Raw genomic sequence first — 27,432 nt, forward strand, 5'->3', positions numbered from 1 at the left:
CTTTCGTAGCCCTTTTATATGTGTCCCAATTTCCAATCCGAAGCTGATCATGGCATCAATCTGCCCCATTTAAGCAATTGCCACGGGCCAGTCCCACTCATCCTAATGCAATAGGACGGAGTACTAGTACCTACCTACCTAACCTAGGTAGGTATGTACTTGAGTACCGGCATGGTGGAGTTCAGCACATTGTTACCCGGTGTTGACACCTGAGGCGGCCCGCAGTTGCTCTCTTGCACGTGCTGAGTCAATGACCTCCAGGGCTGTCGGTTGCTGGCGGGTACGTACCCGTGTAGCCCCGATAGGAGCTTCAATCTTCCAAGCCCAACTTTTTGATCTTACGATTTTCCACGTCAAATCCGCTCGTCTTGCAGCACCCATCTTACCACCTTTGCAGCTGCCGCATATACAGGGTGGTACATTGCTACATGAGACTTGGCTAGCACATAATCTCATTCAGATGATTGGATAGTTCTCTCGGTCGCTGATTACTTTTGCTCACGACTGCCGTTTACGCTTGACGATATCAACCCTGGGCCTCGGAGCTTCAACCGCTTCTCAACCGCGACAGTCCCTCTCACCGCACGTATGCCAACCGTACTATTATCAGCTTGGGCGTAGGTGTTGGCAACTCGTGCAGCGGGCTGCCCTTACGAGGCCTGATGCTAGAAAGAACAGCCGCTAGCCTGGAATCACGCAATCTCCAGCGCGTTTTTTCTAAGCCGGCTCGAGCCTCGAGACGTTGCAGGCAGCTCCATACGGGATTTTGGCAGCATGGAGCCTCCGCAATTGAGCTGTTCAGTATCTGGCCTGCTCCAACCAGAGGCGCCCCGGAAGAACATGAGATTGTTGATCCATCTACTCAGCCTTTGCAGGCCGGGCTCTTGGCGTCGACATTTCTTCTCGACTTTCTGTACCCAAGTGGGACATATGCCTATCTAAGGCGTCTATACCCGTCGCTCCCGCGGACTCAAAACGAGAATAAGCCTACAGGAGCATCAAGGAGAAGAACCTTTTCATCAATGGCTGCTACAGAGGTGGACACAAGGGTTGCATCGTTTCGTTGCAGCAAGAGTCTCGGCCGGGTGACCGACCGAACTGGGGAATATATGCCACGGGCTGGCTCAGGTGCAGTCCGTATCCAGACCTCGGATGTGTCTGCAAATAAAATACGGTCTACGAGCCACGGCTCTCGGCGAGAATCCATCAAAGCGAACGACACTTCACGGTCGAGCCGCAAGGCACACCCCGAAATTCTAAAAGATTTGCTCAGCAGACCGGAAGAGAAGAACTACCATGATGTATGGGATCTATATTGTAGGTTGGATGAAAGCCACAAACAAGATTTACGGGCATTAGTCGTCATATATCTGTCTACGTCCCATGGCTCTGTAGAGATGGGCCGAGCCGTGTCACTACTTCGACAAATACCCATCGAACTGTGGGACAAAAAGCTGCAAGCTGCAGGTGTTTTACTGTACCTGCGTGCTGGAGATAGGACAGCCGCGATCGACGTATTCAATACCGGACTTGCGACAAAGTCTTCCGGAGCAGGATTCAAATCCATCTTGGAATATGCTATTATCAACAAAGAGTGGTCAATTGCACTAAAGGTGTGGCTAGACTATAATTCACATCTCACGAGAAGTCACATGACAACCTCATCTATTTACGCCGACGTACCATTGCTAAAATTGGTTCCCGACTTGGCTCAACTATACTTTTCATTTGAACATTACTTGGCAGTCGAAGCAGCTGGTCCCGTCAAAGCAATTCATCTATACGAGGATACACGTCACGGGCTTCGGGCGCTCCGTCGCTGGTTGGCACAACAAGTTTTACGACAGCCATGTTCGCCTCGACAGGCAAAGACGATTCTTCAAATATGGAACGACGAGAAGTTATATAGGTCATATCTCTTCCGTATGCTAAGGCGCTGGAACGACGGGCTTGAAACCAGAGCAAGCCTGGCTATGCTCCCTGAGATCTATCGGCAATACCGCACGATGTACCACGCGAAACCGCCTCGTTTCTTACTACGACAAATGTTCAACTTTTATTACCCGGCAGATGCGGCTGGCTTGGCACAAATCTATTCCGATTGGTACCAAGCCTGGGGTGATCTTGATCAGTGGGGATATGAGAAGTTTTTAAAATTTCATTCCACCACGGGGGATGTCCCAGCCGTCAAAGATCTGTGGGCAAGGTACACGAAACTTTTTCCGGAAGCTCTGAAGACGCCTCAAGCTTTTCGAGGTCCAATGAACGTGTATGCACAGCTTGGCGATGTTGCGGGAGCCGAACGCGAGTTTCGAATTATGACGGAACAGTACGGGGTAAAGCCCGATGTCGACACATGGAACATGCTTCTTAAATGCTATACAAAGACGAACGATCACGCTCGTGTCTTTCAATGCTTCGAAGAGATCAAGAGCGTCCACCAGCCGGACTCCTTCACCTATGCACAAGTCATGGCAATGGCAGCCAAGAAAGGAGACCTTGCAACTACATTGGACTTCTACAATCAGTCCCAGAAAGCTGGTGTACAGATTTCAAGGGAGATGGCAATGGCTTTGGTCCTGGTTTACTGTCACAACGATCGCTTCGTAGATGCTGAGAAAATTTGTGCCGAGTTTGCCGAACGCAATGTAAGCAGCACGGCTGTTTGGAACCAACTGATATACTTCAATGGCTTGCGAGGCAAACTGAATAAATGCTACAGCATTTTACAGTCCATGACAAAATATGGATTGGAGTGGGATCACCAAACCCACCAGTATCTGCTTCAGGCTCTGGTCCAAGTCAACCAAGTCCAGCAGGCATATCGACTGCTTCGAAATGCCTGCGACAATAGCCTCTTTCCGCTTGGTCCAGAGCACTTTGCAGTAGTCATGACTGGTGCCGTTCGTACAGGTCAACTAGATCTAGCGGAGACAGTTCTATCACACATGCGGTCTGCTGGCTTCACCGTGCCTCTCAATGCGCATGTGTCTCTTGTTGAGGCTGCGTTCCGTCGAGCCCCGTCAGCGCAGAACACGAGAGCGTTGGCCAAAGATCTTGTGGAACACCTGTACTCAATGCTTCAGCCCACCAAGACCACAGTACCGAGCGGAAGCCCAGATGTACCATCACGCGGTACACTAACTGGGCTTGTTGAGCTGAAAAGGCAAACCAATGAGATTGGCCGAGCAATCATGCTACTCGTAGAACTCAGGGATTTTGTGGCTGTTGAGCGGCTGGTGACGGCATACCTCGACGTGTTTCCTGAATTCAAGAAACAAAACTACTTTCCTCCCAACATTGCTTCTGCCTTGATGCTGGGCTATCTTAAGGAGGGGAAACGTGGCCAAGTTCATGATATGTGGCAGCATACGTTGGATGCCGCTCTAGCCAGCGGCAAGACTCCCGAAGGCGCCATCTATCCCGCCCTTCAATACGATCTTGCACGACCGCTCAACGTTGTTGCCAAGGCATACCGAGAAGCCAACGATGGTCTCGGCCTCCTCAACACAGTTGAACAACTCACAAGCGCCGGCTTCAAACTCACGAGCACAAACTGGAACCTCTGCATCCGCTACCTAGCCGAAATGGGCCTATGGGAACGCGCAATGGACTGGTGTGAGGATCACCTCATGAGCCGCTGGCGAGGTTGGATGCCCGCTACCAAGTCCCTCCAAGAACGACGAGACATGAAAAATACCCGTGTCCCCGCAGCCTCTAAAGCCACCGTCTTCAGCCTCCAAAAGGAATGGCTCAAGCTCCGCAAACTCGCCGCCTGGTCCGGTGACATATCTTCCAAGCTCAAGGAAATCGAACGCCGTCACCCCATGCTACACCACGCCTTCATCACCACAGACTACGAACACCTACCCGCTACGTGGGTCCTCCCCAGGAAGCAGAGCATGACAAAGGCTATAAAAAATATGCTTCGCCCATTGTCCTACGATGAATTGAAAGCAATGAAAAAGGCTCTTGAAAAGCAGCTGCGGCTAGAAAAGCAAAAGACACGTAAAGTAGTGCGTTCTCCGTTTCATGTCGTTGTAGGACGGTCAAAGACGCAGGGCGAGGTTTTGACAAAGGCCTTCAAGACTGGTGATTTGGAGGCCTTGGACTCCGTGTTGAAGAAGGAGCTTGTGGCCAGTAGAGGGGACTCATCTACACCTGCCTAAGTTGTATGGTCTCGTGGGCGTGTTGTATATTATCCGTGTATAAAAGTAGATCAATGTACATTAGCAGTAAGCGCAACACAAGGGACTGACTCGATACAAACTGTAAAACATTTCAACACCCTGTGGAAACACTTGTCATGATAAATGTTGCCATTGACGGATCGGTCTGGCAGCGATATGGCGCTGGCGTTGATATTTATTTGCATTAACGTACGCATATACTAAAGGTATCCTACAATGCCCTGGGGCGCGCTGTATTCAAACTCTTCAAAGAAAAAAAAAAAAGGTTTCCGCCCAGTCCAAAGCCCAACAAGTCCCGCTAAAGCTGTCTATGATGAAGATATATACGTACCCCTACAGTGCTCATTCGCCCATTCTTTTCTTCACTTTCCAAAATACAAAAGTGCCCAAGCTGATTAACTCCTATGATTATACATAAATTTGATGACGTCCAGGCATCATGCCAAGTCCTCAGCTGACTCTGGCGGCTGCGGCCTGTTCACGCCCAGCGAACGAAGTCGTTGCGATAGTAGGCCTTCTGTTCCGCCCGGGGACCCGTTGCCGAAGAAGTCAAGGAACGGGGAGCCTCCGTAGCCAAAATCTCCTCTATTAAGCTTCTCGTAAGGTGAACTAGTGTCGTCACCACTACCATCCCAGACACCCAGTCCTGCTGAGTCCTTGGTCGATGGGCGGCTTGCTTGAGAAGATTCCGGCGAGCGTAGCCCAGCCGCTGGGTTGCTGATTGAGTTGCTCGTGTCGCTGTCTCCTCGACCTTGAGTGGGTAGCCGAAAGGGGATGGGCTCGATGGGCAGAGTGTTTCCGCCACCAGTAGAGCCAAAGCCGTCGACCATGTCCAACGCTCGAGACGAGGCTCCGCCGAAAGTGATTCCCAGACTTCGGCGTCGGAAGGCCTTGTCTGCTGCTAACATGGAACCTGAGCCGGAAGACATGCTGAGTGGTGGGTGCATGACCCTGATGGGTTTATATGGTGTAAACCTAGGCTCGGGCCATGTGGTTTCATTCCGGAGCTTTTCTTTCCCTTCAGGTACCCTGTTGGCAAATACAACGCGAATACTTTTGTACAAGTAAAATCGACTCTTGGAAGGGCAACAAATATGCAAATGAACAAGATATCTGAGCATAGGGCGACTCTGCGCGTCCATTTCGCTGAGATTGGGAACGTGGTCTATGATAGGTCCGGCAGAGTAACTACGCTGCCGGATAAATGTCTTGGTACCGGGTTCCATGCCAGTCAAGTCATACGGGACCAAGAATAATTTGACAGCCGTTTTGTTTTGATTTTTGATGACGATTTGGATCTGTCCCTTTTCCGGAATACGGTAACTGCCCCCTGGAGGAGCCTTTGGAGAGCCCGTACGACGCCTTGGCCGAGATGTTCCTGGTCGATCATGGTCGGGCTCGAAATCGGGCATCAGGGTATCCACAGACTGATTGTTGACGGGTTGTTGGTCCAAATACCGACCGTGCGCTTTTCTCCTAGACCTTGACTCCTCTTCTGAATTAGGTAAACCATTTTCCAGATCAATCTGACCAACGTACGGGCTTGGCCCATCGTCAGAACGAGATCTACCATGGGCCGTATTGCTGTAGCTGTAGTATACCGCAGCAAAATGAAGCGAAACGTGTGGTGGACAGCGGAGGCAGGATTTGCATTTCCCCTTGCCGAGAACTCCAATCTGAGCCGTGAAATCAAACGGCTTTGACGGCGTTGTGGACATTCGACCACGTAGAATGCTTTCTTCGTATGAGCAAACCATGGATGCATGCTGAATTGGTGACGAATCTGGTCCAAAAGATGGTCGTCTTGCACGGAATACTGCCGGTGACTGGGGGGGCGTTCCATGTAAAGCGAAAGTAGGAGTGGAAGTTAAAGATCTTCGAGGTTGATGAGCCTGCCAAGGCAGTGAACCATCTCGTCGGCCAAAAGATAACCTTGAACCACCCATTGGAGAAGGCGAGGTAAACGGTGATGAACCGGTCGAGTTGATTGCAGAGAGTCTCCGATTTAACTCCCTAGTCGGCACATCGAGGCTCCTTGGGGCCATGGAGAAATCCAACTCATCATTACTTTCTGATTGTACAAGCGGACTTGTAGGCGGGTGGTAGGCGAAGCTTGATGAAAGAGAGGCCGATAGCGGCGACGCAGTGACAGACCTGAAACTGCCAGCATCGCTCTGGAACGGGATCCTCCGCTCAAAGTTGAATGGTGTGAAATCCCGGGGCGGTGAAGTTGCAATCCAGGATGATTCCGAGGCCAGCTGGCTCTCGACTCGCTGCCGGTTTAGAAAACTCGATCGTCTGTCCTGTTCCGCTTGGTCGTGTGTAAAATCTCCGCTGTGAAGGGCCGACCTTGGCCTTTCGATGTTCAAGCCGTCCTGCAGCCTATCTTCTAGAGTATTCTCGGTCCCTGGATCGACTTTGTCGGGGGTGATCTGGACCAGAGGTAAGAGTCTCGGTGACTCGGGCGAAGCACGTATGTTCGCAGGGCTATCGCGACGTTGGAGGATGGATTCAAGCTATCGCAGGGGCACATGTTAGAATCAGGCCTTGGTTGTAAAAGTGCCATACAGCCAAGAACTTACATGGCGGTTCGGGACCCAAGTCGGGCTCTCTCCCCTCTTAAGCCTTTCAATGAGCTCCGCTCGGCAAGAAATGGCAGCCTCCTCGTCTATCTTCGGTGTCGTCGGTCGTGTTGGATCATTAGGGACCGGCCCGTCACATAGCTCCGTGGGTAAGCTCTCTTCGGAAAGACGTCTCGAGACCGGAGACGTGGGTTCTGGTTGTAGCGGGCTCGGCTGGCCGGGACGACGATGGCGGTCGGGTTCGAGGTCGTCCTGGAAAATAGGCATGTTGAATTCGAAGCGGAAGAACCACAGCTCAGAACTGGGCTGTGGTTCTCCAATATATAACGGCACAAAACGGAGAGTTTGACGACAATCAACGCCTACAATTCCCACGACAAGAAAGCTGCTGAACAAAGAAGCTTTCGGAGACGAACAAGAAATGATATCAAGTTGCCGGCCACAGTGTACCGTATAGATGGGAGGCGGAAGGGCCAATGGACATGGGCACACGAGCCAACAAAACGGTTTCAGCTGCCGGCGGGATCCGAGGACAAAAGGTGGTCAAGGGTGACAAGATGCAAGTTCCAATCGCGTATTTGTAACAGGCCGGAAGATGGGTAATAACCGGACGAGCTTACAAGCTACTGTTGCGAGCGCTGACAACTGACACAAGATAAAAGGACATGTACGTCTTGGTGACGATAAGCGGTGAATCATGGCCAGGCCGAGAGCGGTGGGACAAGAATGGGGATCAGGCGTTCAATAAGCAGTCAATCGTCTGCCGGTGGACAAGGCGAGACGTCGTCATGCGGTCGATTCAGCAATCTAGAGTTGGTGGCGGTCATGGGCTAACGAGGTTTGGGACTGGGTCTGCTCAATCGCCCCACCTGCATCAACCGACATCCAACATGGCCAGCCTGGCAGTCTGTCAAGAACCCAGATGTCTGGCCAACTCGACATGAACATTGTGGTCCCGTCTTTCGTCTTTGCACCGCGCGCCGACGCCGCATATATTATATGCCACCTTGCATAATGGTAGCCAAGACGGTGCAGCAGGTGATGCAGCAGGTGATGCCCATTGCAACGGCAAGAACCACTTTGGGCATCTTCAGTGGTTCGCGCCTTCCCCCTCAGTGGCCATCCGTGGCTGCCTGGCGGCGACTACTGCCGCAACATTGAACTGCATGCACCATTGGTACCAGACCCCTCTGGTCAGGCGAGTGATACAATACAGTGCGCAAGGGGGGCGACATTGGGGTGCCGACCGCCAAGTTTTAGCACCAGTGGACCATGTAGCCTGTGACTCGGCACATTGGCCTCCTGTGTTGGGGCCCAAACACTAGTTGACCAAACCAGACACTGATTTGAACATTAAAACCCTGCCCAAGTGACTGAGTGCTCCTTCCTACTGCATGCGTTCATGTGCATATGCACCCGCCTGTTTCTGTCCAAGGAATCTTTCCCTTCTGACCGACTGTGCATTCCTTCACGACGGATTTACTTTGCCATGTCTACACCGGTGACATGCCTGTCTTGTTCATTGTTCCCTTGTTGCATTCGTGTAAGTGCCTGCGCACCAGACATGTCCATGCTCCGCAGTCGACATTAGCAGTGCTGGTCCAATGCGGACCCTGCATTCATCTTCAGGGTCCCCACTTCGGTCGCTGCCACCGACTCTTATCAGGCTCCTGAGCAAACTTCACACTCGGTGGACCATCCATGAGAAAATCACCATCGTAAGAGCGACACGAAATCCGTGCAGCGTTAATTGTACGCCAAAATGGCTCCCAAGAGACCTCTTGAATCAGGAGAGCCCTCATCAGAGGCCAAGAAACCCAAACGCGGTTTTAGAGTAGGGCCAGATAATTTGCCTGATGGGCCATGGCGAAGAAAAGGTTCGAAACTTTGAAATATACCGCCACCCTCAAATCAGAAATCTCAGCCTCACCTTGACTCCAAATATTCACATACTGAACCCGACTTATAGTTACAAAAATAAAAAAGGATCTCATTCAAAAAGCCAAGGTCAAGAAAGAATACGCCAAGATTAAGGCCCGCGAGCAGCAAAAGGATGACAACGATGATGGCGTAAATCCACAAGATGAGACGCCCAAGTCGCAGGAAGAAGGACAAGAGAAAATGCATCCAACACGAGAACTCATGCTCAAGGATGAGGAGAAGGCACAAGCTGGCGCTGGCGCGTCCGCGGATCCTACCAGCGATGGCATGAGACGACGCACCCGACGGCCAGGTTACTACGACAAGCAGCTCAAAAAGGCAGAGGAGCGCAAAAAGGAATCCGAGCAGAAGGCTCAGGAGATTCAGCGGAGGACAGAGGAGAGGGAGAGAAGGCTCGCGGAGAGGGAGCGGTTTAGGAAGGCCATGGCAAAGACCATCGGGAGGGATGGCAAGAAGAAGTTGGGTAGGGAGAGTACGATATTACTCGATAAAGTGAAGAGGATTATGGAGAAGTGAATCAAGGTGTTGAGAAGGGCCGGAAATTTCATTCGTGGACTTGGCAACGAGCTTGATTCTGAATTGGCCAACGTTGTGATGATATCTACTGTCACTTTTTTTTTGTAGAATACAGGCAAAATACATTATTCACGAATATGCCAGGGATTGCCTCAAGGTAGTAAAAAGAGGCAAAACGTGTGGTTGTAATTTTCACTGATGTGTTGACCAGAGTATTAGTCGACCTAGCCGGTATTTATTATACCGCTCCCACAAACTCGATATCAAGCACCTCGATGGCCCGTCCTCACACGTGTACATGACGATATTATGGAGAGATCGAATTGTGGATTTAAAGACGACCGAGAATTCATTTTCACGTGTATATCGAATCCTTTCCGATGACTTGCTACCATCAGGCATCCCCGATTCCTTGCACACGTTGTCCCAAGCTCGATCAAACACCTTTGGAAGTCGACCAATCTACTACCCTCGTCCTCCTTTCGTCAGGGATAAATAGCCTCGGCCTCATACTCAACACGTGGCAACTGTGCAACGAACTTGGGCGTGCCAAAGTACGTGTATAGGTATATATGAAGAGGAACATCTAAGGAAATCACAAAGATGTTGGCATATACCCGGCACCCGATTGGTGGACCTTTTCCGTAAAAACGGTGAATCCGTCAGCCATGTCCAAGATACAATTTTAGGTTTAAAACGAATGACATCAATTTGCTCTGTCCAATAGTCATCGCGTCATTTCTTTTGGAAACAGGCATTCGAGCAGAGCATGTGTTGTCGAGGCTCTGCCGCTGTGGCTGATGAATTCTGAAACAGCTGCATTGGTCTGCCGCAAACTACGCACGCACACTTGTTCAACGGATGGTGGTCCCCGGGAAGACGGAGGATTGCAGCCGGAGCCATGGCCGTTCGCAATTCGAGGCTAGGTCCGAACGGGGCTTGTTCCTAATATAGAAATGCTTATATTGGCGCAGGAGCGCGAAGTGGTCGGTCGCGATGCTTCAAGGGGATGCCCGCCAGGGATGCTATACGACATGATAGGAAGTACATGACGATGTGATCACCGACCAGCACGTTACAAACGACCTTGTACCTTGCCAGCGAGTCCGTCGCACATGGGGCAGTCGCGGCGCCGGGAATTGGATATTTCAAGAAGAGATCATCTCACATCACCGTCTGTGTGTACATGCATACATACCTCGGTAGGCAGATGGAGCGGACGGGAAGAACAAACCACCGTACATTGGATGTATGTCTGTGCAAATATATGCACTGGAGGCCAAGATTGGCATGGCGTCTGATCTGCCTCGGCTGGCCAAAATGTGATCAAGGGACTTGGTCTGGGAATGGTATCCTCTTAGACCTCGAGTCGAAGTGGTCTTTGTGTTTCTGACTATTGTCGTTGAGCAATACTGAATCGCAGCAATATCAAGTTCCTTTGGTTTGGTTCCGAGGTCGAAGGGCCGGCATGTGACCAAAACCACATTCAATGCTACTAGGTAGTAGGTAATGCGGTGCGTGGTGGTCGAACACAGGTGTGCCGAATAAAACTTGTATAATTACCTTGCATAACTGCCGTGCCGGGGGGGAATAATGGATACCGCCGGAGGTTTTGCGAAACTACCACCAGACAGGTTATGCTCTGGTTGGCTGACCACAACTCGAGCAGCTCTGGTTCGTTGACCAACTTCCGAGGTCAAATCTAGATTCTGTCCGTGATGCCTCACATCTGCAATCGGCCGCACTAGTACCAACATGTTCAATTGAGCCGCCGAGTTTCACTGCGAGCTGTTGCGGAACATACCGAGAGCGAGTATGCAGCCTGGTGTCGTGTGTTCGAGATACGGTTTTGCTCAGATACTAACGTCGTTTGAGGCACGTCGCTATCCTCCAACACGACAACCCGTTTCATTTACCCGATGAGGTCGACACTCCCCCGTCACACACAAGGCAAAAGATCCAAAACCAATTAAAAAACATCATCGGGGCACTACCATGGAAAGCTTGTTCAAATCCTGGGCAAGATCGGCAGCCTCATTGCTGGTGCCGCAATAGGGAAAGCTGGCGACGACGGGTGTCAAAGGGTACGAGTGAGAGTCGGTGCATGAGGGCCGGGTTGGTCGAATGAGCCAAGAAGACTGAACAGCCTGCCAGCAACGACAAAAAGCAAAAAGTTTAGTACTACTGCTCGTGACGGCACGATGACCCATGTTTCTGTGGTTGATGTGCACTCGACGATACGAGGGCAAGACGTGGCTCCCTGTTTCGCCTTTTGCGGGCCCATCAGGATGAAACACAACCCCAAGTGGAGCAGCCGATGCGGCGATGCCAAACCATGTCGCATGTCTTTGTTTGTTATGGGAATGTGGGCGTTGGGATGGATATCCGGATGTCCACATAATCACCCCCCGGCCGATGGCTGCTTTACCCCTGGCTAAGCATCATTGGCATCTCCATCCTGATGCGGCTGCTAGCGGCCTGCATCGCACCCAAGAAGCGGCATGGGTTTTGTTGACTTATGACATTGCGCAGTGTGCCTGGCGAACAGCAGTCAAGGCTGGTGTTGGGAGTCATTATCTACAGTACCAGCTAGTTGTTTGGACCTTCTTCCTGCCTACGCGCGCGTCAAAACGAGTTGGGCCAAGCCAAACCCACATCAATATATATTCTGGATGGGTCGCGAGACAAGGGACGATTTGTTGGCATGCGGTTGACGACTGCTTGGAAACATGGTAGACCGGTACTTTGTCGCCAGACGCAGACACCTCGGCGTCTATACGGCTGTGCACACTGATGAATCATGTGGGAGCCTTTTGGCCCCCAAACTCTTGTTTATCCATCTTCCTGGCAGCCGAGCCAATGCCGTCAATGCCAAAGAGTACCCTAGTCTTCCATAGGAGTAGTAGCACCTCACTAGAGGTAAGTAAATGCTTGATAACGAGCAGATATATCCTCCGCTGACTAACTGTCTGAGAAGCCGGAAAGGTATGGCGTTCTATTCGGTCATACTAGCTCGACGTGTAATTGTTGTGACGGGAATGACGGATAATCTATTCAGTTGAACGAAGCTAAATACCTTCGAGGCCCGTTTATAAGGGGCTGCAAATCCCGGCTGCATTGACCAGGCCAGGTCGGAATCATGTGACTCCACACCTTACAATAGTAGTGACTGACATCGTTCTGACAAGTACCTCCGCCCTCCGTTTAATATGCGCGGTTTCTCGAAACATTGACCAACGATGGCAGACATTACCTGCTTCCTCCTTCTCTTCTCCGGTCTACAACAAGGCATGGCGTAGAACCCGTCCACTCCACCCCACTCGACTGTTTGTAAGTGAACGCCCGCAATGCCGGCGCCGTACAGACAATGTAGGTGTCAGTGTCATCATGTCATTCGCCCGGCTGGCTCGTTCACGGGCAAAGTGGTGTCAGAATACCCCTTATCCGCCTCCACAAGCCACGCCACTTTGTTCCACCTTTTAGCGCGAGGACGAAAGCCATGTAATGGAGTCGTCGTCGCGCATGGCACGGGGTTGTTTGTGAGCCGAGTGGCATTATTCTGCACGAGGCCCTCCCTTCCCTTTTCTTTCTTCTCCCTTTGGATGGCGAGAACAGATTGGAAAGAATTAGAGAGCTCACGACAGCTATCCAATGTGCAATTATTTGTCGGCTAGATGATCCTCGGCTTTAGACACTGGTGTCTGATCCCACCCTGCCAAGACATGAAGAAGCTGAGGGAAAGGGTATTTTCCAGAGATATGCAGACGTTACGAGAAATGATCTCCTTGTAAAAGATAGTTACCATTTCTCGCAGCTTCCTTATATGTCGGCAGCTTGGCGGATCATACGCAAGTGTCCACGACGATTATCTAGCCGACAAATAATTGTAAATTGGATAGCTGTCGTGAGCTCTCTAATTCTTTCCCTGGCAGATTAAGACGAAGCAGTGCTTACGGGGTAGTGAGTGCCTAGGCAGGTTGTCAGCCCATTGCACGCTCGTGATTGATCATCTACAGCCTTAAACACCTAGCAGCTATTTCACTATTTTGAGCATTTGGTGATATATCATTATCAATGCGACGGATACGGTAGATGCTGGCAGCAGGAACAAAGGATGTCTACACCGGACCAACCTGCATGCCGAGACAAAGGGCACGAGGCGGCCAGCAGATTTTGTCTCGACATGGCTTGAATCACAGGTTCTTCAAGGACGGTGGGCAGGCTGCCAAGGAAGACAAGGGTTCACTCTACGGACGAATATTGGGGCGTGAGCAAGGGACTCCCATTGTCAGTCATTGTTACTAGCCGTGACTAGTTCCCATCTGTTTCATCCCTTCGGCGGTTGCAGCCTTCATTACTGCATAGTACTTGGTTCATCAGTCGTACCTTTTTCAGAGGCTTTGGAATGCAAAACAGGTAGACAAGCCGGCGGGGCGAAATGATGACGATGATGACTACGGAATAGATTGGATCACAAATAGGGGGAGGAAGCCTGGATTCGTGTCCAAGATGCGTCCAGGTTGCTTCAGCCATGATAAGAGCCCAGCATTATGCGCTCAACAAGCGCACGATTCAAGCTTAAAACGCGCCGAAGAAGCTCGCGCTGGCTGCGTCGAAGCTGACAGAGCGCCGTTTCAATCAACATGACGCCTTGGGCTCTCGGAATGCTCGCCTGATGTTTCGTGTTTGGATGTTTGAAGGTGCTTTAGACGCTTCAGCTGGGTCGGCTGGTTCGAGCCGAGTTCGACAGTGGCATCATGACCGCCAGAGCCAGATATCTGTTGGTGATGTTTCTAGTGTCTGTTCCCAGGCTCAGGTTGCGGTCAACAGGCCGAGCTAATATCTCAGGGCCCCAATCAGGTTCGGTTGCGGGCGCCTGAACAATTGAGCATGGCACGGCACCGTATGGCGAGGCAGAGCAAGGGCAGGGCACACACATGTGCAGGGCGGAGCAGGGGCCAGGCCTGGCGTTTGCAGGTCGCGCGTCAGGTACCAGGATCAATTCATTGACGGAGCCAGCGTGAGGAGCACATGGGCTGCAGACTGCACTGGGCAGAGACATCTGAAGCACGGCAACGTCTTCTTCAGCTTCTTTTGTTGTCTTGGCGCGCGGACGGCACTTGAGCATACTAGGTTGACATCTGGACGTACGTAAGTGTGTGTTGACATGAGTTTCGACGATAGGTCAGGTGGTGCCCTCGGCCTCGCCCAGCAACCGTAAGCGAGCCAGACGCTTTGATACAGCTGCAATTGGCTGTACGAGTGCTCTGCTGCTCACGGCGTGCATGCTAGGCGTGCATTTGTATGTGCGCTCTGTTGCTGATGGTTGGCTCCGTCCTTGGCCCTCTGTTTCCCTGATTCCAACATGGCGTCGTTGACTTGCAACTTGGCAGCTGAGACTCCTTCCTGGTTCGGTACAAGGTAGTTAATATTGGAACATGTACAATGTGTTAGATCAATACGACTATTAGCATGTATGTAGTATCCGCAGCTATTGCTTGGTTGAGCACATCATCTTGTCCTCAGAGTACATATTACTTGAGTACAGCGTGGCACTCGAGCCCTAGGTGCAGTCCAGATGTCGGTAGTGCCTGCCTCGATCCATTGTTTCCACCGACTCAAGCCCCCTTGCTGACGACGGTCCCTTCCAACGTTGAAATCGTCCGTCTCACCCGAGCTTCAGAACAAGACGCCTCCCCAGCCCGCGTTGCTTCCCTGATAATAGCTCATTCTTCACCGAGGTACTCCGTGCTCCGCATCCTTTTTTTTTTTTTTTTTTTTTTTTTTTGCTGAGGCGCAAGTCTTTCTTTCCTTACATCGACTTGTTGGCCTTGAGCCAGCCGCTTTTCGATAAAGTCCAAGCACCAGACATCAAATACTAGTACTCCGTACCCAGGGAGGACTCGACACGCCAGGCACGTAATACGGGGTATTACATGACAGCTACGCCCACATCTGCCCACGACCCCTTCCGTGCCTAGCCAGCGCTGGAGGTGGCAGGCCCTCCACCACCTTTTTTCTTTCCCAATTGACTGTGAACCCCTGGCAACGCCACTCTCTTCCCGGCCATTCTCAATCCTTCTTCTCCCCCCCGTTCTTGTGCTTGTGCTTGTGCAAGGCCCATGGTAATATCGAAGACTCGTGGCGGCGCCGCATCCTTGCACCATCACCAGCCCGAGACTTCCCTTCTTCTGCTCCCCTCTTCCACCGTCCTTCATGCATTTGTCGTCCCTCGTTTTCACTATCATCATTGCTCTTAGGCTGCCGATCATCGATTGCGACGTGACTGCTCCGTGGAGCCAATCCTCTCTGCCGTCGAGTCCATGACAGGCTGAGCCTTTATCATCCTCTCCACGAACCTGTTCCACGAGACCACCTCTGCCGATCACCTTTCGACATTCGATATATATCGCAACCGGCTCTTGTTTTGGCGCAGACCGGCCGTGTGTGCCGCACTCTTTTGCCATGACTGCCATAGTCGATGAATATATCGAAAGTCCTTTGGACAATGACGATGTTTTCCCTTGCAAGGGCTGCGGAGAGGTATGTGCCCTTGGACCTAGTCTGCCCCCGCTACATTGCTCTCGTACAATCAGTCCACGCTCTGTCGGCAGCCCGATACTGACAAAGGGTTTTTCTGGTGTAGATTCTGGAGGAAGGCAAGGCCTTCGAGTTAGGTATGTTTGCCATGCATTATAGCCCCAAAAACATGTGCGAACCTTGGTTACACTTGATTTTCCCCCTCACTTTTCGCCTCTCGATTTGGTGTCGGTCGCGGGCGTCATGATATTCCTGATTATGACTGGCCAGTCTGGTGCTGATGGTTGCTCAACCTCTAGCCGGAAACCGATGGCATCTCGACTGTTTTCGCTGCCATACCTGCGGCACTCTTCTCGACTCAGACGCCAACCTTCTGCTCCTCGGCGACGGTTCACTCATTTGCAATAACTGCACCTACAGCTGTAGTGCTTGCGGCAACAAGATAGAAGACCTTGCTATCTTGACGGGAGACCAAGCATTTTGCGCCACCTGCTTTCGATGTCGTAACTGCAAGAGGAAAATTGAAAATCTGCGATATGCAAGGACTTCACAAGGCATTTTCTGCATGGGTTGCCACGAGACTCTCATGGCCAGGCGGAGAAAGAAATCAAAGGCAGCGTCTGCTGCCAAGTCTAGAGACAAGGAAAACTCACCCATGATAACCGAAAAGTCCCTTCCCGCTCTTCCACCCAGCGCGATTCCTCCAAACGCCTTTTCAAATGATCGTGTCGATCCCGATTCCGACACGCCAACCGAGCTCTCCCCACGCCCTCGCGCTACACATAGACACAACGAATCTTCGTCACGGGGCAGTTCAAGACCTGCCCGCTCGCCGGAGAGATCAGATACCACTAGCAAGCCTGAAGGACTGGGCCTACCCGCCACTACCTACCGAAAGAATCGCAACTCAACCATTTATCAGAGTCCCAACTCCGGGCCCGAAGAGGGACCTGAAAGCTTCTTCATACCCGTGGCCCTCGACCCCAGCCCGGCCCTCACCGGTACACCAAGATCTGCATCCGACAATGCGACCGAGAACGGCAGACGAAAGGACAGAGACTACTGTGGTGTTTCAAAAGGGTCAGGGTCCGATAAGCGAGACGACTCGCAGTCATCCACTCCTCACATCGCATTCCAAGAAAAAGGACGGCAGCCCTCCTCAGATCTCGATGTAGCGCGTCTCAAGTCTGGCAAATTTACCAAAAACTCTGAACAAGACCAGCGAAAAGCCTCCGTATCTGGCGATGAGTTCAGGCTTCAGGATGCTCCGGTAAAGAAAAGGGGGCTGTCAACTCGCAGCAACAGCTCTCACTCATCTACTCCGCAAGAGGGCTCATCTGGAAAGACTTCGAATGGCGTTGTGCGAAAGGATGGTCACTCGAACCTGTCTGAGGCCAGGAAAGCCAATGAATCTCGCACGTCTGAAGATACGGATGGTGCAAAAAGTGGCTCTCGCTCAGAGTCCAGCAAAGCCATTACGCGGAAGGAACTCCCTGCATCCGCGAGTATGAATTGTAAGTGCAAGTAATTTCAGTGAGCTGCCCTTTCCGTTGGAGTTTCACTGACATGTTGAGTCTTATTAGCCATCGGACAACGTAGTTCTCGATCCGGTCAGTCAGAACAAAACAACTTGAGCGACTCTTACACACAGCCTCGAACCGCACCGCCGCCGCCGCCCACTGAACAAGTTCAAACACCAAGAAAGAGTTCAGGCAGCTCAAAGGATCCATCTGAACCCAAGACCTCCCCGAAACTACCCAGATGGAGCAATGGAGGGGACTTCAGCATGGACGAAGATATGGCTAGAATCCTAGGTACTGATGAAGGTTCTTCCTCTATTCTGCGGCGAGTTTCCAACGTCGTACGCCACGGCCGCACTGGCAGCGTGGAAACCGGCCAACCCCATTCCGGGAGAGTCAACCACGCCAGAAGTATCAGCGAAACCACCAGAGCCACTGTATCGCCAAGGTGGCCCAAGACCCCTATGGGGGATGACCATCCCGGCATGCCCCACGATATCAGCAGCCCCATCTCCTTGACCCCTCCCGATGACGCCGCAATGCTGAAGCGTCAACTTAGAAATTCCGAGCAGCGTGTCGCTGAGCTCGAGAGGCAGTTCAACACGGAAAAGGACCTCAAGAGCCTCAACAAGAAGCTGGTCGAAAAGCGCAAGACGGTATCTGTGCTTGATACGCAGACTGAGATTATGATTCGTCAGCTGGAGGTTCTTGCTGGCTATGTCGAACGCGCTAAGGAGACTAAGACGCCGATTGATCCTCGAGAGCTGGAGGATTCGGCCATCAAAGACTTTGTGAATAAGTTAGATGCCGTCAAGGAGACCATGTCAGAAGCCATTGAGAAGCTTCACGAGGAACGAGACCAGCTTGTTGAGGAGAAGAACCAGGCCATAGCGGACAGAGACCGTGCGCTCATGGAATTTGAGCAACTATCATCCAAGAATGCTCAATTAGCAGACATGAATAACGATCTCACGCATCAAATCCAGGAGCGCTTCAAGTCACAAATTGGAGATCTCAAGTCACCCAACGGATTAGGCATATATGGTCCTACCAAATCTGGTGGTGCATCGTCGATCAATCTGGATACTTCAAGCTTGAATACTGGGACCACACTGGTGGGCGATGAAGAGCCGATTGTTGAAAGTGGTCCTACAGTCGTACAAGTCAGAAAGGGCCAAGCCAAGAAGTTTAACTGGAAGAAGGGCTCCAAGACAATGGCACAGAACGTTGCAAAGGGCGTGAACAGGGCCGTAGTCGCCTTCCAGCAAAACGATCGCGAGAGGATGCAGCATCAGGGATTGGTTGGAGACAACATTGGCCTGCCCTACAATATGACGGTCACACAGGTAGAGACTGCAACTCCCAGCGCACTCAATGGTCAGAACAGGCAGCAGCACATGGATCCTGGCAGGCAAGGCTTTGGCTTCTTTGGCAAGAAAAACGCAATGCCGAAGTCCGCCTCGTCCAACACCGTGGCACTGGCGGCGGCGGCGGAACCGGCATCAATCCTCTTTGGATCGGACCTGGTCGAGCGGACCGAGTACGAGCGCCGGCAAATCCCTGCCGTGGTCACTCGTTGTATTGAAGAAGTTGAGCTTCGAGGAATGGATCAGGAGGGTATCTACCGCAAGACTGGTGGTAATTCCCAGGTTAACATGATCAAGGACGGCTTTGACAAGAATGAAAACTTTGACATCTCTGACCCAGACTTGGATATCACTGCTGTCACAAGCGTATTGAAGCAGTATTTCCGGAAATTGCCTACTCCGCTACTGACATTTGATGTATATGAAAGGGTTTTGGAGTCGAATGGTAAGTCATTGAAAAACAATTGCAGTTTTCCGATGCTATTCAATACTGACAATTGCTAACAGCAATTGCCGATGAGACAGAGAGGTGCAGCCATCTTAGGAAGACCTTTGCCTCAATGCCGGAAAGGCACAGCGACTGCCTTGAATTCCTCATGTTCCATCTCAACCGCGTTGCCTTGCGCGAACCGGAGAATCTAGTATGTGTACATTCTTACAGTCTAGTAATCAAAATCTAACAGTGTGTAGATGTCACCAAAGAACTTGGCCGTCGTGTTTGCGCCGACCATCATGCGAGACCTGAGCATTGAACGCGAGATGACGGATATGCACGCCAAGAACATTGCGGTTCAATTTGTTATTGAGAACACCAACAGAATCTTTGACGATTCATGATGGATATCATCCGTCAAATAAAGGGTAGCGGCACACTATTCAGCTTCTCCACGCTCGGTCCCAGCACAATTTACTTTGGCTTTTTGTTCTTGTCCACAGCACGTTTTCTACTTCTACATCAAATGCGAGCGGGTTTTCACAACTTGGCGTTTGATATTTCCTCACCTTTTCATGATGATATCCGCTTCCTCTCTGTTTTCAATCGCTTTTTCGATATTCGAGTTCTGTGGGTGATGCATTGGCTCGTTTTTACAAAGTACTCTGTTGGCCGGGACATATTTTTTCACGTCCGTTTTTATGATGCGACTTCTTCATCACTTGGCATTTGGTATCAATTAGTAGTCAACGTCCAATTAGAAGGCTACGCCCAAGGCATCTGATACAGTTTCCAGCTGTCATGCTACTGGAAAACCCCCTTTTGCGTGTGCTTTGCAGTTTTACATCCCTACATTGTCTGCATTGCCATATACATGTTGCGATCTTTGTATTTTCTCTCCGGCTCTTGAGTGAAATTCTCAGAGCTCATATGGATGAAGAGGCGCGACAGATTCGTCCTTAGTTTCGACACGGTGCCTTCCATTTTCCATTCGGCGGCCCTGTACATGAAGTCGCGTCTCCTTTTCTGCGGTTACGGTTTATGTTGCGATTTCCTATCTGCAGCCCTTCTGTTTCAAAGCGAAATTCCTTCCGCTGGTCGGCGGAAGACAGGTCGCGAAAGATTCGGCGTATGAGGTGTGCGAAGCAGGTTGTTAGGGTACGGTCATGAAGAGAGATAGACAGTTGACAGCATTTGCGGCGAGATATATAGCCGGTCAAAAAGACTACGAACAGAGAAAGATTGAACGTGACGTGGAGTCATTGCCCCTATTTGAGTTAGTAGAGAAGCAGTCAGTTCTTCTCCGGTAGGCTGCCTACCACGACAAGGGATTTTCCATTTGCAAGTCGTAATCAAGAACACAACACAAAATGATCAATTATTACGTGGTCTGTTGCGGTCCTCTGGCTTGGGTACGGCCGGACACATTGCGTTGCTCTCACTGGGCCCTACTTGAAGGAGTTGGTGCTTGCACGATCATTTAGATAGGTTTGAACAAAATCTTTTTTTAAGAAGATCAAAATATTTAAATTTTAAAAATTAAAAATTAGTAAATTCATAACAAATTGATCAACGAGATTGGGTCAGATATTGCTCCGAGTCCCAATTTGCGAAGCAACGTTCTCTGTTGCCCCCACGCAGTCGAGTTGATAGTTGGATTCTAGCATCGTCAGTCTCCGCATCAAGCACAGCCCCGTTGGCTCAGTGGTAAAGCGTGTCACTAGTAATGACAAGATCACTGGTTCGATTCCAGTACGGGGCAACTTGGTGTTCTTTCTCGGCGCTTCTTTTTGCTGTTTCCCTCTGCCTGATTGTGCTCAAGACAAATAAACCCCGTAAGTGAAAGTCTGTTTGTTGATGCGCCTTCGACTTGGCGGTCAAAGCCATGAGTCATCCATCGTTCAGCATGCGTAGGCGGTGTTTTGAGGAAGCTTGTTTAGGATTGTAAGAATATTTGATGCGTTGAATGTCTTGTCTGTGCGGCAGTGCACGAGACGTGCGCTGCCTTTTTTCTTTTCAATACCCTAGGTACCTACCTAGCTAGGTACTTGTGCAGTAGCGCAGACGGATCCAGTGGCGACGAATGAATAAGCCTGGACTGTTGACATGCAGAAACACCGAGGGAAATGTGAGCACACGGTCCATTGACTGCATCGTCTTGGACTTTCTTTACTACAGCTTGTATTCTGAGTAGTTTGGACATGTCTTTTACGTCTCCATACACGGCATAAGCGAATACCTATAACCGTCTCTGACAAGACGTAGCAATCACAGGTTGAGCAGTTGGCAGATCTGCCCAATCTACATCAAGCGTGCATCAGTGTTTATACAATAGCGTGCTATGAGTCAATCAACAGAGTTTATATGGTACCAATAACGCCCAGCTACCGCCGCCCACAAACGCCCAAGCTAAAAAGAGAACTTTTTGTAATTAATAATACAAATCGTCAACAGAAGCCCTAGGAGACAGAAACCTGCTCTCGCTGCTTCTTAACAATATAATACGTAATAAGACTCTTCGGATCCTCCTTGATATCCTTGAGTGCGCCCCAGAATCCGGCATCGCCCACACGATCGTGCAACGACACACAGAATTTGACAGCGTCCATGCGGACTCCAGAGTCGGCAGACTCCAGACAACGACTTGACAAGTCGGTCAGCTGCACTAGTTCCCAGTCTGCAGGAACAAACTCGGTCCGCTTATCGAGCATCTCTCTGAGGACGTGCAGACCCATACTCAGGGTACGACACCCTTCCGTCGTAGCATCCGTACATGTTTGAAGTCTCTTGGTGAGAACAACTACAATTTCAGAACCATCTCCGATGGTTACGAGCTCGTCTGCCAAAAGCTCCAGGCCACTAACCACGTGAGCTCGTGTGTCGTAAGCCCCACGCGTCTCGAGCAGAGACTCCAGACCCTTGGAAACGTGGGGTTGAAAGTTATCCCGCTCCTTCTTAAGTAAGAGCTTGATGGTGGACAAGATCTGGGCCTTGACATCTTGCACTTTCTCCGTGGGAAGGCTGGGCAGAGGGTCCTCTAGGTACTGGAAAAGTCCCAACAATAGAGCCTCAAACTTTTCATCTGTGAAGACAGTCTTGCTGTCGCGCATCAGAGATTGCAGCTTTCGAAAGCCATGAACTTCGAGATTCTTGTTCCTAATTTTCGTAATCCCACTGTCCAGCAGCTTGGAATTTTGTCGAGTCTTCTCTGGCGAGTCTAGCATATCCGGCATCAGCAATTCGCCATTAGGCTTCGGCAAGTTACCTGCAGCCTCATTCACTGGCTTATCCTCCAAAACAGGAACGTTGAAAGTTGGCTTCGTTGCAGACGGAGCGCTGTCTGTAAACGGGTCTTCATAAACCTTGAGTGTACGAGACGGCGATTGGTCCTGAGACCCCAAGTTGCTTTCCTGAGTTGTCAATGCTGCTGCAGGTGATGATCTCAACATTCCCGGAGACTCCCGGAGCTTCTCCGCTTGCTCTGGCACGGAGACATGCAGGCTGGCAAAGTTCGGCACTGGTATCGACTCGCTCTCGTTGTGCACCGGAACCGCTCTGCTGACCGAGGCAGGCGATGTTTGTGAATGCTTCAGCAGCACAGGGCTGCCCCGTGGGGAAGCAATGCGCTTGTGTGCGGATGGGAAAGTTGGCGAGGGGATGCTTGATTCGCTGGCATGAGACGTGTGACCGGGGCGAGTCTTTGGAAGTGTCTTCTTGGGAGTCACAGCCTTTGGAGCCTTGGGAGTGACGCGCTTGGATTTGACGCTCTCGGGGCTGTCAGCGTCCAAGCCAGGGCGATCGCGAACCGAGTATGGGCCAGCGGTCGCGGGACGAGCCGCCATTTCTGGTCGACGGCGTGCTGGCCGCATGGGAGCCACCGACATGCCTCCGGCGTTGACGGACAGGGTCGATTCGGGGCGAGTCCTTGTAGCGGCTGATTTGGTGGACGCCGTAGGGTGAGTTGACGTGTTCGGCGTCGTCCGAACGGGCGATGAGATATGGGCCATGGCCGAGCCAGGTCTTGCTGGCAGATTCTTGGCAGCCAGAGCCTTCTTCTGCGCCATCATGGCCTCTCGAAGGCTAGGTTTGCTGGAAGTCATGGTACTCCTAGATAACCCAAGTCCAGGTCGAGCCGGTGCGTCCGTCTTCTTAGGAGAGTTTGGGTTGCTTGGGTCCTTGTTCAATAGCTTCTGAGCCGTGGAGTCGAGGTCCGCCATGATGCTACAAACCTGTTAGCTGCCTTTGTTGCGAACCACAACGCGAAAGGGGAAACATACGCATCGGCACGTGCAGGGAAAACACCCCAAAACGCCCAGAATGCAGACCTCGTCTTTTCTCGCACACCAGGGTTGGCATCTCCCAAGCCTTTGCGGATGCACTTTTCCATCAAGTCTACACCCCCCGTGTGCTCCATATGACTCTTATGACCAGCCTCTTTTTTCAGTACCGTCTTTAGCCAGCCTGTTGCATAGGTCCTGGGTTGAATGTTCTTGTCTTGACTGGCACCCCAGATGTGCTGCATTAACCGCTGATTGTAGGAGACGCGGCTGATAATGGTATCAACCGTCGCGTTGGCCATCTGCGAGCTAATCTTCTTTGTCCCCGCAGATAGTTTGACCAGGGTCTGCATCAGCAACTCTACCATGGGATCCATAGCTGGACCGAGCGAGATGGCAATCTCTTGGATGAGAGCACATCCTTCCTTGGACAAGCTCGTCCGCAGTGAGTTGATGGTCTTGATTATACCATCCAGCATGGCACGAAGGCCACTCACAAAGACGTCTTGGAAATCGGTGGCTGCATTACCAGCGTTGAGGCGCCGCAAAGTGTTGATGGACTGCTCACGCTTCAACCAGTTCTGTTCCGTCTCCTTGCCCTCGAAGAACCAGGCCATGTCCTTGAAAATGTCGTCCAGCTCGCGGTTGGTATTGACATACTGCGGGTCGACGGCGTCGGCGGCGTCTGGCATCGGAGTGATGGGTCGTTCGCTTCCAAGGGATGAAACACTGGCTACAAGGGTCGATCGGCTGGTTTGCGACAGTTGTGACGGAAGGGAATCGGCTGGCGTTTCTGGGCGGCCACCTGCGGGCGCGAGGGCTTTCACAATGGCTTGCTCAATAGCAGGACGAACCTTGAAGTTCTTTAGTTGTCGCTTGAGGTCTGACTTGGCTGTGTTGGGGGCTGTTCTAAGCTGGGCGTTAGCATGGATGTCTGCGACTGGACGACGATGAAAACTAATAGGCAGGTGCTCACTTGAAAAGTTCAATCACGGTGGCCTTGGCAGTGTCTCGAACCATGCCGTCGGCATCTTCGAGAAGTTCCATAAGTATGGGAACGTAGCCTCGAAACGGCAGACCGTGTTCCTGATGTGTCTATAAAACGAAAGAAGATGGGTTAGTTCCACGGAGCAAAACTGGCAGACAGACACGACACCTCTGATATGGATCCCATGAGGCGCGCTTAACGAGGGCAAAGAAGTTTGTATTCACCTGCAAAAGCCAGTGCATGCCGCCCTCCTTGGCCCTTGGGTTCTTCCCGGCCAGGGCCGAGTTGCGCACGAAGCGCTCGGCATCAGCAGGTGATGCGGCATAGAGGGTGTTGAGAGACTGTGCCGCCAGACTACGGTACTTGTCCTTCTGATCGCCCAGCTTCTCGATGACCAGCGGCAGTGTGCGAGCAGCCTCGCGAGCGAGCAGCTTAGGATCCTGACGTGACAGCCGGGTCAAGAGGTGGTTGAGAGCGGTGAAGCCGGCGTTGACGAGAGCGGCATGCTGGGCAGACGACGCGGTGCGCAGACCCTCGAAAAGCTGGGCCACACAGCTCTCGGGCACGTTGTGTTGCTTTATGCCGGATTTTATGACAGTGACGAACTGGACCTTGGTGTCGAGGGACGAGTCGCTTCGCAGGATGGTCAGCAGGTCTGCGACTTGCGCATCCGTGAGCTTGTCGGCCATGGGAGGCACCTAATTCTGAATGAAAGGGAATAGGGACACGAGATGAGAGAAGGGAAGAGATGGCTGATGATGATGAGCAAGTCTGCCAGAAACCAATTGTTAGATTCAGGAATGTCTCGTGGCGAATGGGCGTCACATTGATGGCAAGCTCTGACTGTGTGGGCTAAGGGGAAGCGATACAAGCAGCTGTGGTGCGCGGTGAAGAGGAACGGGGGAGGCATGGACAAATTAGATTTGTGAGGTCATTCCGGCCACAAGCTGGAGCTGGAGGGGGGCGCTGACGCCTGAGTGGTCCAGTGCCTGCCCTGCCAAGAGACGAGGACAAGAAGCCAGCTGCCTCGTACCTATGTATCTACCCAACGTAGCCAAGTAGTTTCAGCAGATAAACCACCTGGATACCTAGATACCTACTTTAGGTACGGAGTAGGTAGGTAGCACTTGAGCAATTGATAAGAGTCAACTACTACTAGTAGCTTGACCTATGGGCCAGATATTTGAACGTTGCCAGAGGGGTCAAGGCAAGCCAAAGAGGGGCAGCTGTTTAACGGCCAGACCACGTAAGAGCCGTCAACTCATCAACGCGTCTCTCGAACGGGGCCGAAGAAAGAAGGCAATGGGCGGGAATTTTTTTAGGGGGGAAAAAAGGGAAAAAAAGGAAAAAAGGACATACAATGCTCAGGGTGCGCTGGCTTGGGAAATGTCAGAGTCGAGGGCGTCGTGGGTGTCGCAAAGGTAGATTTCGACGCAGAGGCGAGGGCATTGAGCAAGTTGCGCCAGCAAGCGGCCAGACAATGTTTATTTTGTTGCAGGCTGCGCGGAGCTGCACGGGTCTCGTATCGCCGTCAGGGCGCGTAACAATGATTTGGTGAAGCAAACTGCGCGAGGCAAGAATAAATTCCAATAATGGTATGCCAGTCCGCTGGAGGACGGGAGGACTGGGCTGCCGATGCTGTCGATGCTGCGATGTTGTTATGCAATGTTTATGTTTCGGGACCGGCTGGGCCGTTGGCAGTTATTATTCTTAGTTGCCTGGGCGAAGGGCCCCAAGCGCCCATGGGGGGTCACTGAAGAAACCGCCAGCACTGGCCTTGAGTGCGGGGGGCACGGTGCGTCCATGCATGTGTCTCCCGAGTCCAGACATGGACGGCCCGACCACCGCTCAATTCACCGTGTTCAGGTAGAGGACCCTCGACTCCCAGACCATGATGGTCGAGATCCAAGGATATAGCTATATACTATCCAGAAAAGCATACATGCTCTCTTGTGATTACAACACCTGCTGGCCACCGTAACCCCTTGCGCGACACCTGCCAACGTTGCACCCCCTCGTCTTCTCAGCGCCGTCCCAGGTCACAACACCACACACGCATCACGACATCTCACCGTCGACCGCCCCAACCTCGGCTTCAACCGCAAGCAATCCGACAGAATGAGACCGCACCCCGAAACATCCGCCGTCCCCTCCTCGTTCCCAACCAAGACTCCCGCCACAGACCCCAAGGAACCACCGTGCGCTCAGTCTCAAGACTTCACCCTGCCCAGGCTACGCCTTGAGATTCGAGACCTCGCCCACCCGGGCGCCAACCTCGCCCTCGCCTCCGTCGACGCCGCCGAAACCATCACCACCGCCGCCCGCAACGTCCTCCGCCTCCTCTACACCTCCCCCGCCTCCCCAACCACCACGCCGCCGCCAACCCGCTCCGTCACCCTCATCCTCCGCGACATGCCGGGCGTAGCCTGCACAACAGGCACCGAGCTCGACGACGACCACAAGGAGGTGCACTTCTCGCTGAACCACATCGCCGGCACGAGCAGGCAGCGCACCGGCCAGGAAATCGCCGGCGTCATCACCCACGAGCTCGTCCACTGTCTGCAGTGGAACGCATTCGGCACCTGCCCCGGCGGCCTGATCGAGGGCATCGCCGACTGGGTCAGGCTGAACTGCGGCCTGGCGCCGCCGCACTGGAAGAGGGACGACGTCGCCGACAGGTGGGACGCGGGCTATCAGCACACGGCCTACTTTCTCGACTACTTGGAGAGGACGCGCGGGGACGGCTTCGTGGCGAGGCTCAACGAGAAGCTGAGAATCGAAAAGTACTCTGAGAGGAAGTTTTGGATAGAGTTGACGGGGCGCACCGTTGGCGACTTATTTGCCGACTATGTCGAGAGTCTCAACCTTGGGCAGTAGTAGACTTTGGTCATGACTTTTGTTGCACACGGGGGCCTTTTTTCACAGCATATATATTTCTCCACTATATACGAATACATTGATGTGTCTGGCGCATCGCGACGCGTTCATGGTGTCTTGCGTGGTTACTTACGGTTCCCTGGCCTAGGTACGGCCAAAATACAGTGTTGCTAGATGCCCTCCATCTAGCCCTTTTTTTGA

The 27,432-nt window shown here is 51.9% G+C and overlaps 6 protein-coding genes and 1 non-coding gene across 8 annotated transcripts; 5 read left to right on the top strand and 2 right to left on the bottom strand.

Moving 5' to 3' along the window:
* Positions 1-342: 342 nt before the first annotated feature.
* On the top strand, positions 343-4,257 carry J3458_001820 (uncharacterized protein). Its single transcript, XM_066116940.1, has one exon. The coding sequence runs from the start codon at positions 663-665 to the stop codon at positions 4,167-4,169; it is 3,507 nt and encodes a 1,168-aa protein (XP_065978827.1). The 5' UTR covers positions 343-662; the 3' UTR covers positions 4,170-4,257.
* Positions 4,258-4,627: 370 nt separating this feature from the next.
* Positions 4,628-7,039, bottom strand: J3458_001821 (uncharacterized protein; the record flags this gene model as incomplete). The annotated part of the gene is made up of 2 exons (XM_007809474.2): positions 4,628-6,706; positions 6,773-7,039. 2 exons carry the CDS (start codon positions 7,037-7,039, stop codon positions 4,628-4,630), a joined length of 2,346 nt encoding a protein of 781 aa, XP_007807665.2.
* A 1,232-nt stretch (positions 7,040-8,271) lies between these two features.
* J3458_001822 (uncharacterized protein) lies at positions 8,272-9,365 on the top strand. The gene is made up of 2 exons (XM_007809475.2): positions 8,272-8,649; positions 8,742-9,365. The coding sequence occupies exons 1-2, from the start codon at positions 8,535-8,537 to the stop codon at positions 9,227-9,229; spliced, it is 603 nt and encodes a 200-aa protein (XP_007807666.1). The 5' UTR covers positions 8,272-8,534; the 3' UTR covers positions 9,230-9,365.
* Positions 9,366-15,017: 5,652 nt separating this feature from the next.
* Positions 15,018-20,633, top strand: RGA2_1 (Rho-type gtpase-activating protein). Its single transcript, XM_007809476.2, has 6 exons — positions 15,018-15,772; positions 15,876-15,906; positions 16,069-17,283; positions 17,353-19,101; positions 19,164-19,297; positions 19,347-20,633. The coding sequence occupies exons 1-6, from the start codon at positions 15,695-15,697 to the stop codon at positions 19,491-19,493; spliced, it is 3,354 nt and encodes a 1,117-aa protein (XP_007807667.2). The 5' UTR covers positions 15,018-15,694; the 3' UTR covers positions 19,494-20,633.
* Positions 20,634-20,779: 146 nt separating this feature from the next.
* Positions 20,780-20,851, top strand: J3458_001824. The gene has a single exon. It is a non-coding gene; the product is annotated as a tRNA-Thr (tRNA).
* Positions 20,852-21,390: 539 nt separating this feature from the next.
* STU1 (suppressor of tub2 mutation) lies at positions 21,391-26,043 on the bottom strand. Of its 2 annotated transcripts, none has more exons than XM_066116942.1 (5): positions 25,714-26,043; positions 24,579-24,987; positions 24,343-24,461; positions 23,367-24,275; positions 21,391-23,310 (listed from the first exon to the last, which is right to left on the bottom strand). In XM_066116942.1, the coding sequence occupies exons 2-5, from the start codon at positions 24,594-24,596 to the stop codon at positions 21,549-21,551; spliced, it is 2,808 nt and encodes a 935-aa protein (XP_065978829.1). In that variant the 5' UTR covers positions 24,597-24,987; positions 25,714-26,043; the 3' UTR covers positions 21,391-21,548. The 2 variants fall into 2 exon arrangements, with proteins under 2 accessions (XP_065978829.1, XP_065978828.1); XM_066116941.1 differs by having other exon boundaries at positions 24,579-25,125.
* An 82-nt stretch (positions 26,044-26,125) lies between these two features.
* J3458_001826 (uncharacterized protein) lies at positions 26,126-27,317 on the top strand. Its single transcript, XM_007809478.2, has one exon. It carries the CDS (start codon positions 26,473-26,475, stop codon positions 27,229-27,231), a length of 759 nt encoding a protein of 252 aa, XP_007807669.2. The 5' UTR covers positions 26,126-26,472; the 3' UTR covers positions 27,232-27,317.
* The last annotated feature ends 115 nt before the right edge of the window (positions 27,318-27,432 follow it).

Source organism: Metarhizium acridum (assembly GCF_019434415.1).
Source record: "Metarhizium acridum strain ARSEF 324 chromosome Unknown scaffold_1, whole genome shotgun sequence".
NCBI lineage: Eukaryota > Fungi > Ascomycota > Sordariomycetes > Hypocreales > Clavicipitaceae > Metarhizium > Metarhizium acridum.

Bases quoted from the DNA above. Each gene is read 5' to 3' on its own strand.
- J3458_001820 (XM_066116940.1), top strand. From the start codon at position 663: ATGCTAGAAAGAACAGCCGCTAGCCTGGAATCACGCAATCTCCAGCGC.
- J3458_001822 (XM_007809475.2), top strand. From the start codon at position 8,535: ATGGCTCCCAAGAGACCTCTTGAATCAGGAGAGCCCTCATCAGAGGCC. The intron at 8,650-8,741 runs GTTCGAAACTTT...CCCGACTTATAG, and splicing joins TGGGCCATGGCGAAGAAAAG to TTACAAAAATAAAAAAGGAT.
- RGA2_1 (XM_007809476.2), top strand. From the start codon at position 15,695: ATGACTGCCATAGTCGATGAATATATCGAAAGTCCTTTGGACAATGAC. The intron at 15,907-16,068 runs GTATGTTTGCCA...CTCAACCTCTAG, and splicing joins AGGCAAGGCCTTCGAGTTAG to CCGGAAACCGATGGCATCTC. The intron at 17,284-17,352 runs GTAAGTGCAAGT...GAGTCTTATTAG, and splicing joins TGCATCCGCGAGTATGAATT to CCATCGGACAACGTAGTTCT.
- STU1 (XM_066116941.1), bottom strand. From the start codon at position 25,043: ATGGCCGACAAGCTCACGGATGCGCAAGTCGCAGACCTGCTGACCATC. The intron at 24,462-24,578 runs GTGAATACAAAC...TTCGTTTTATAG, and splicing joins GCATGCACTGGCTTTTGCAG to ACACATCAGGAACACGGTCT. The intron at 23,311-23,366 runs GTATGTTTCCCC...ACAGGTTTGTAG, and splicing joins TTCCCTGCACGTGCCGATGC to CATCATGGCGGACCTCGACT.
- J3458_001826 (XM_007809478.2), top strand. From the start codon at position 26,473: ATGAGACCGCACCCCGAAACATCCGCCGTCCCCTCCTCGTTCCCAACC.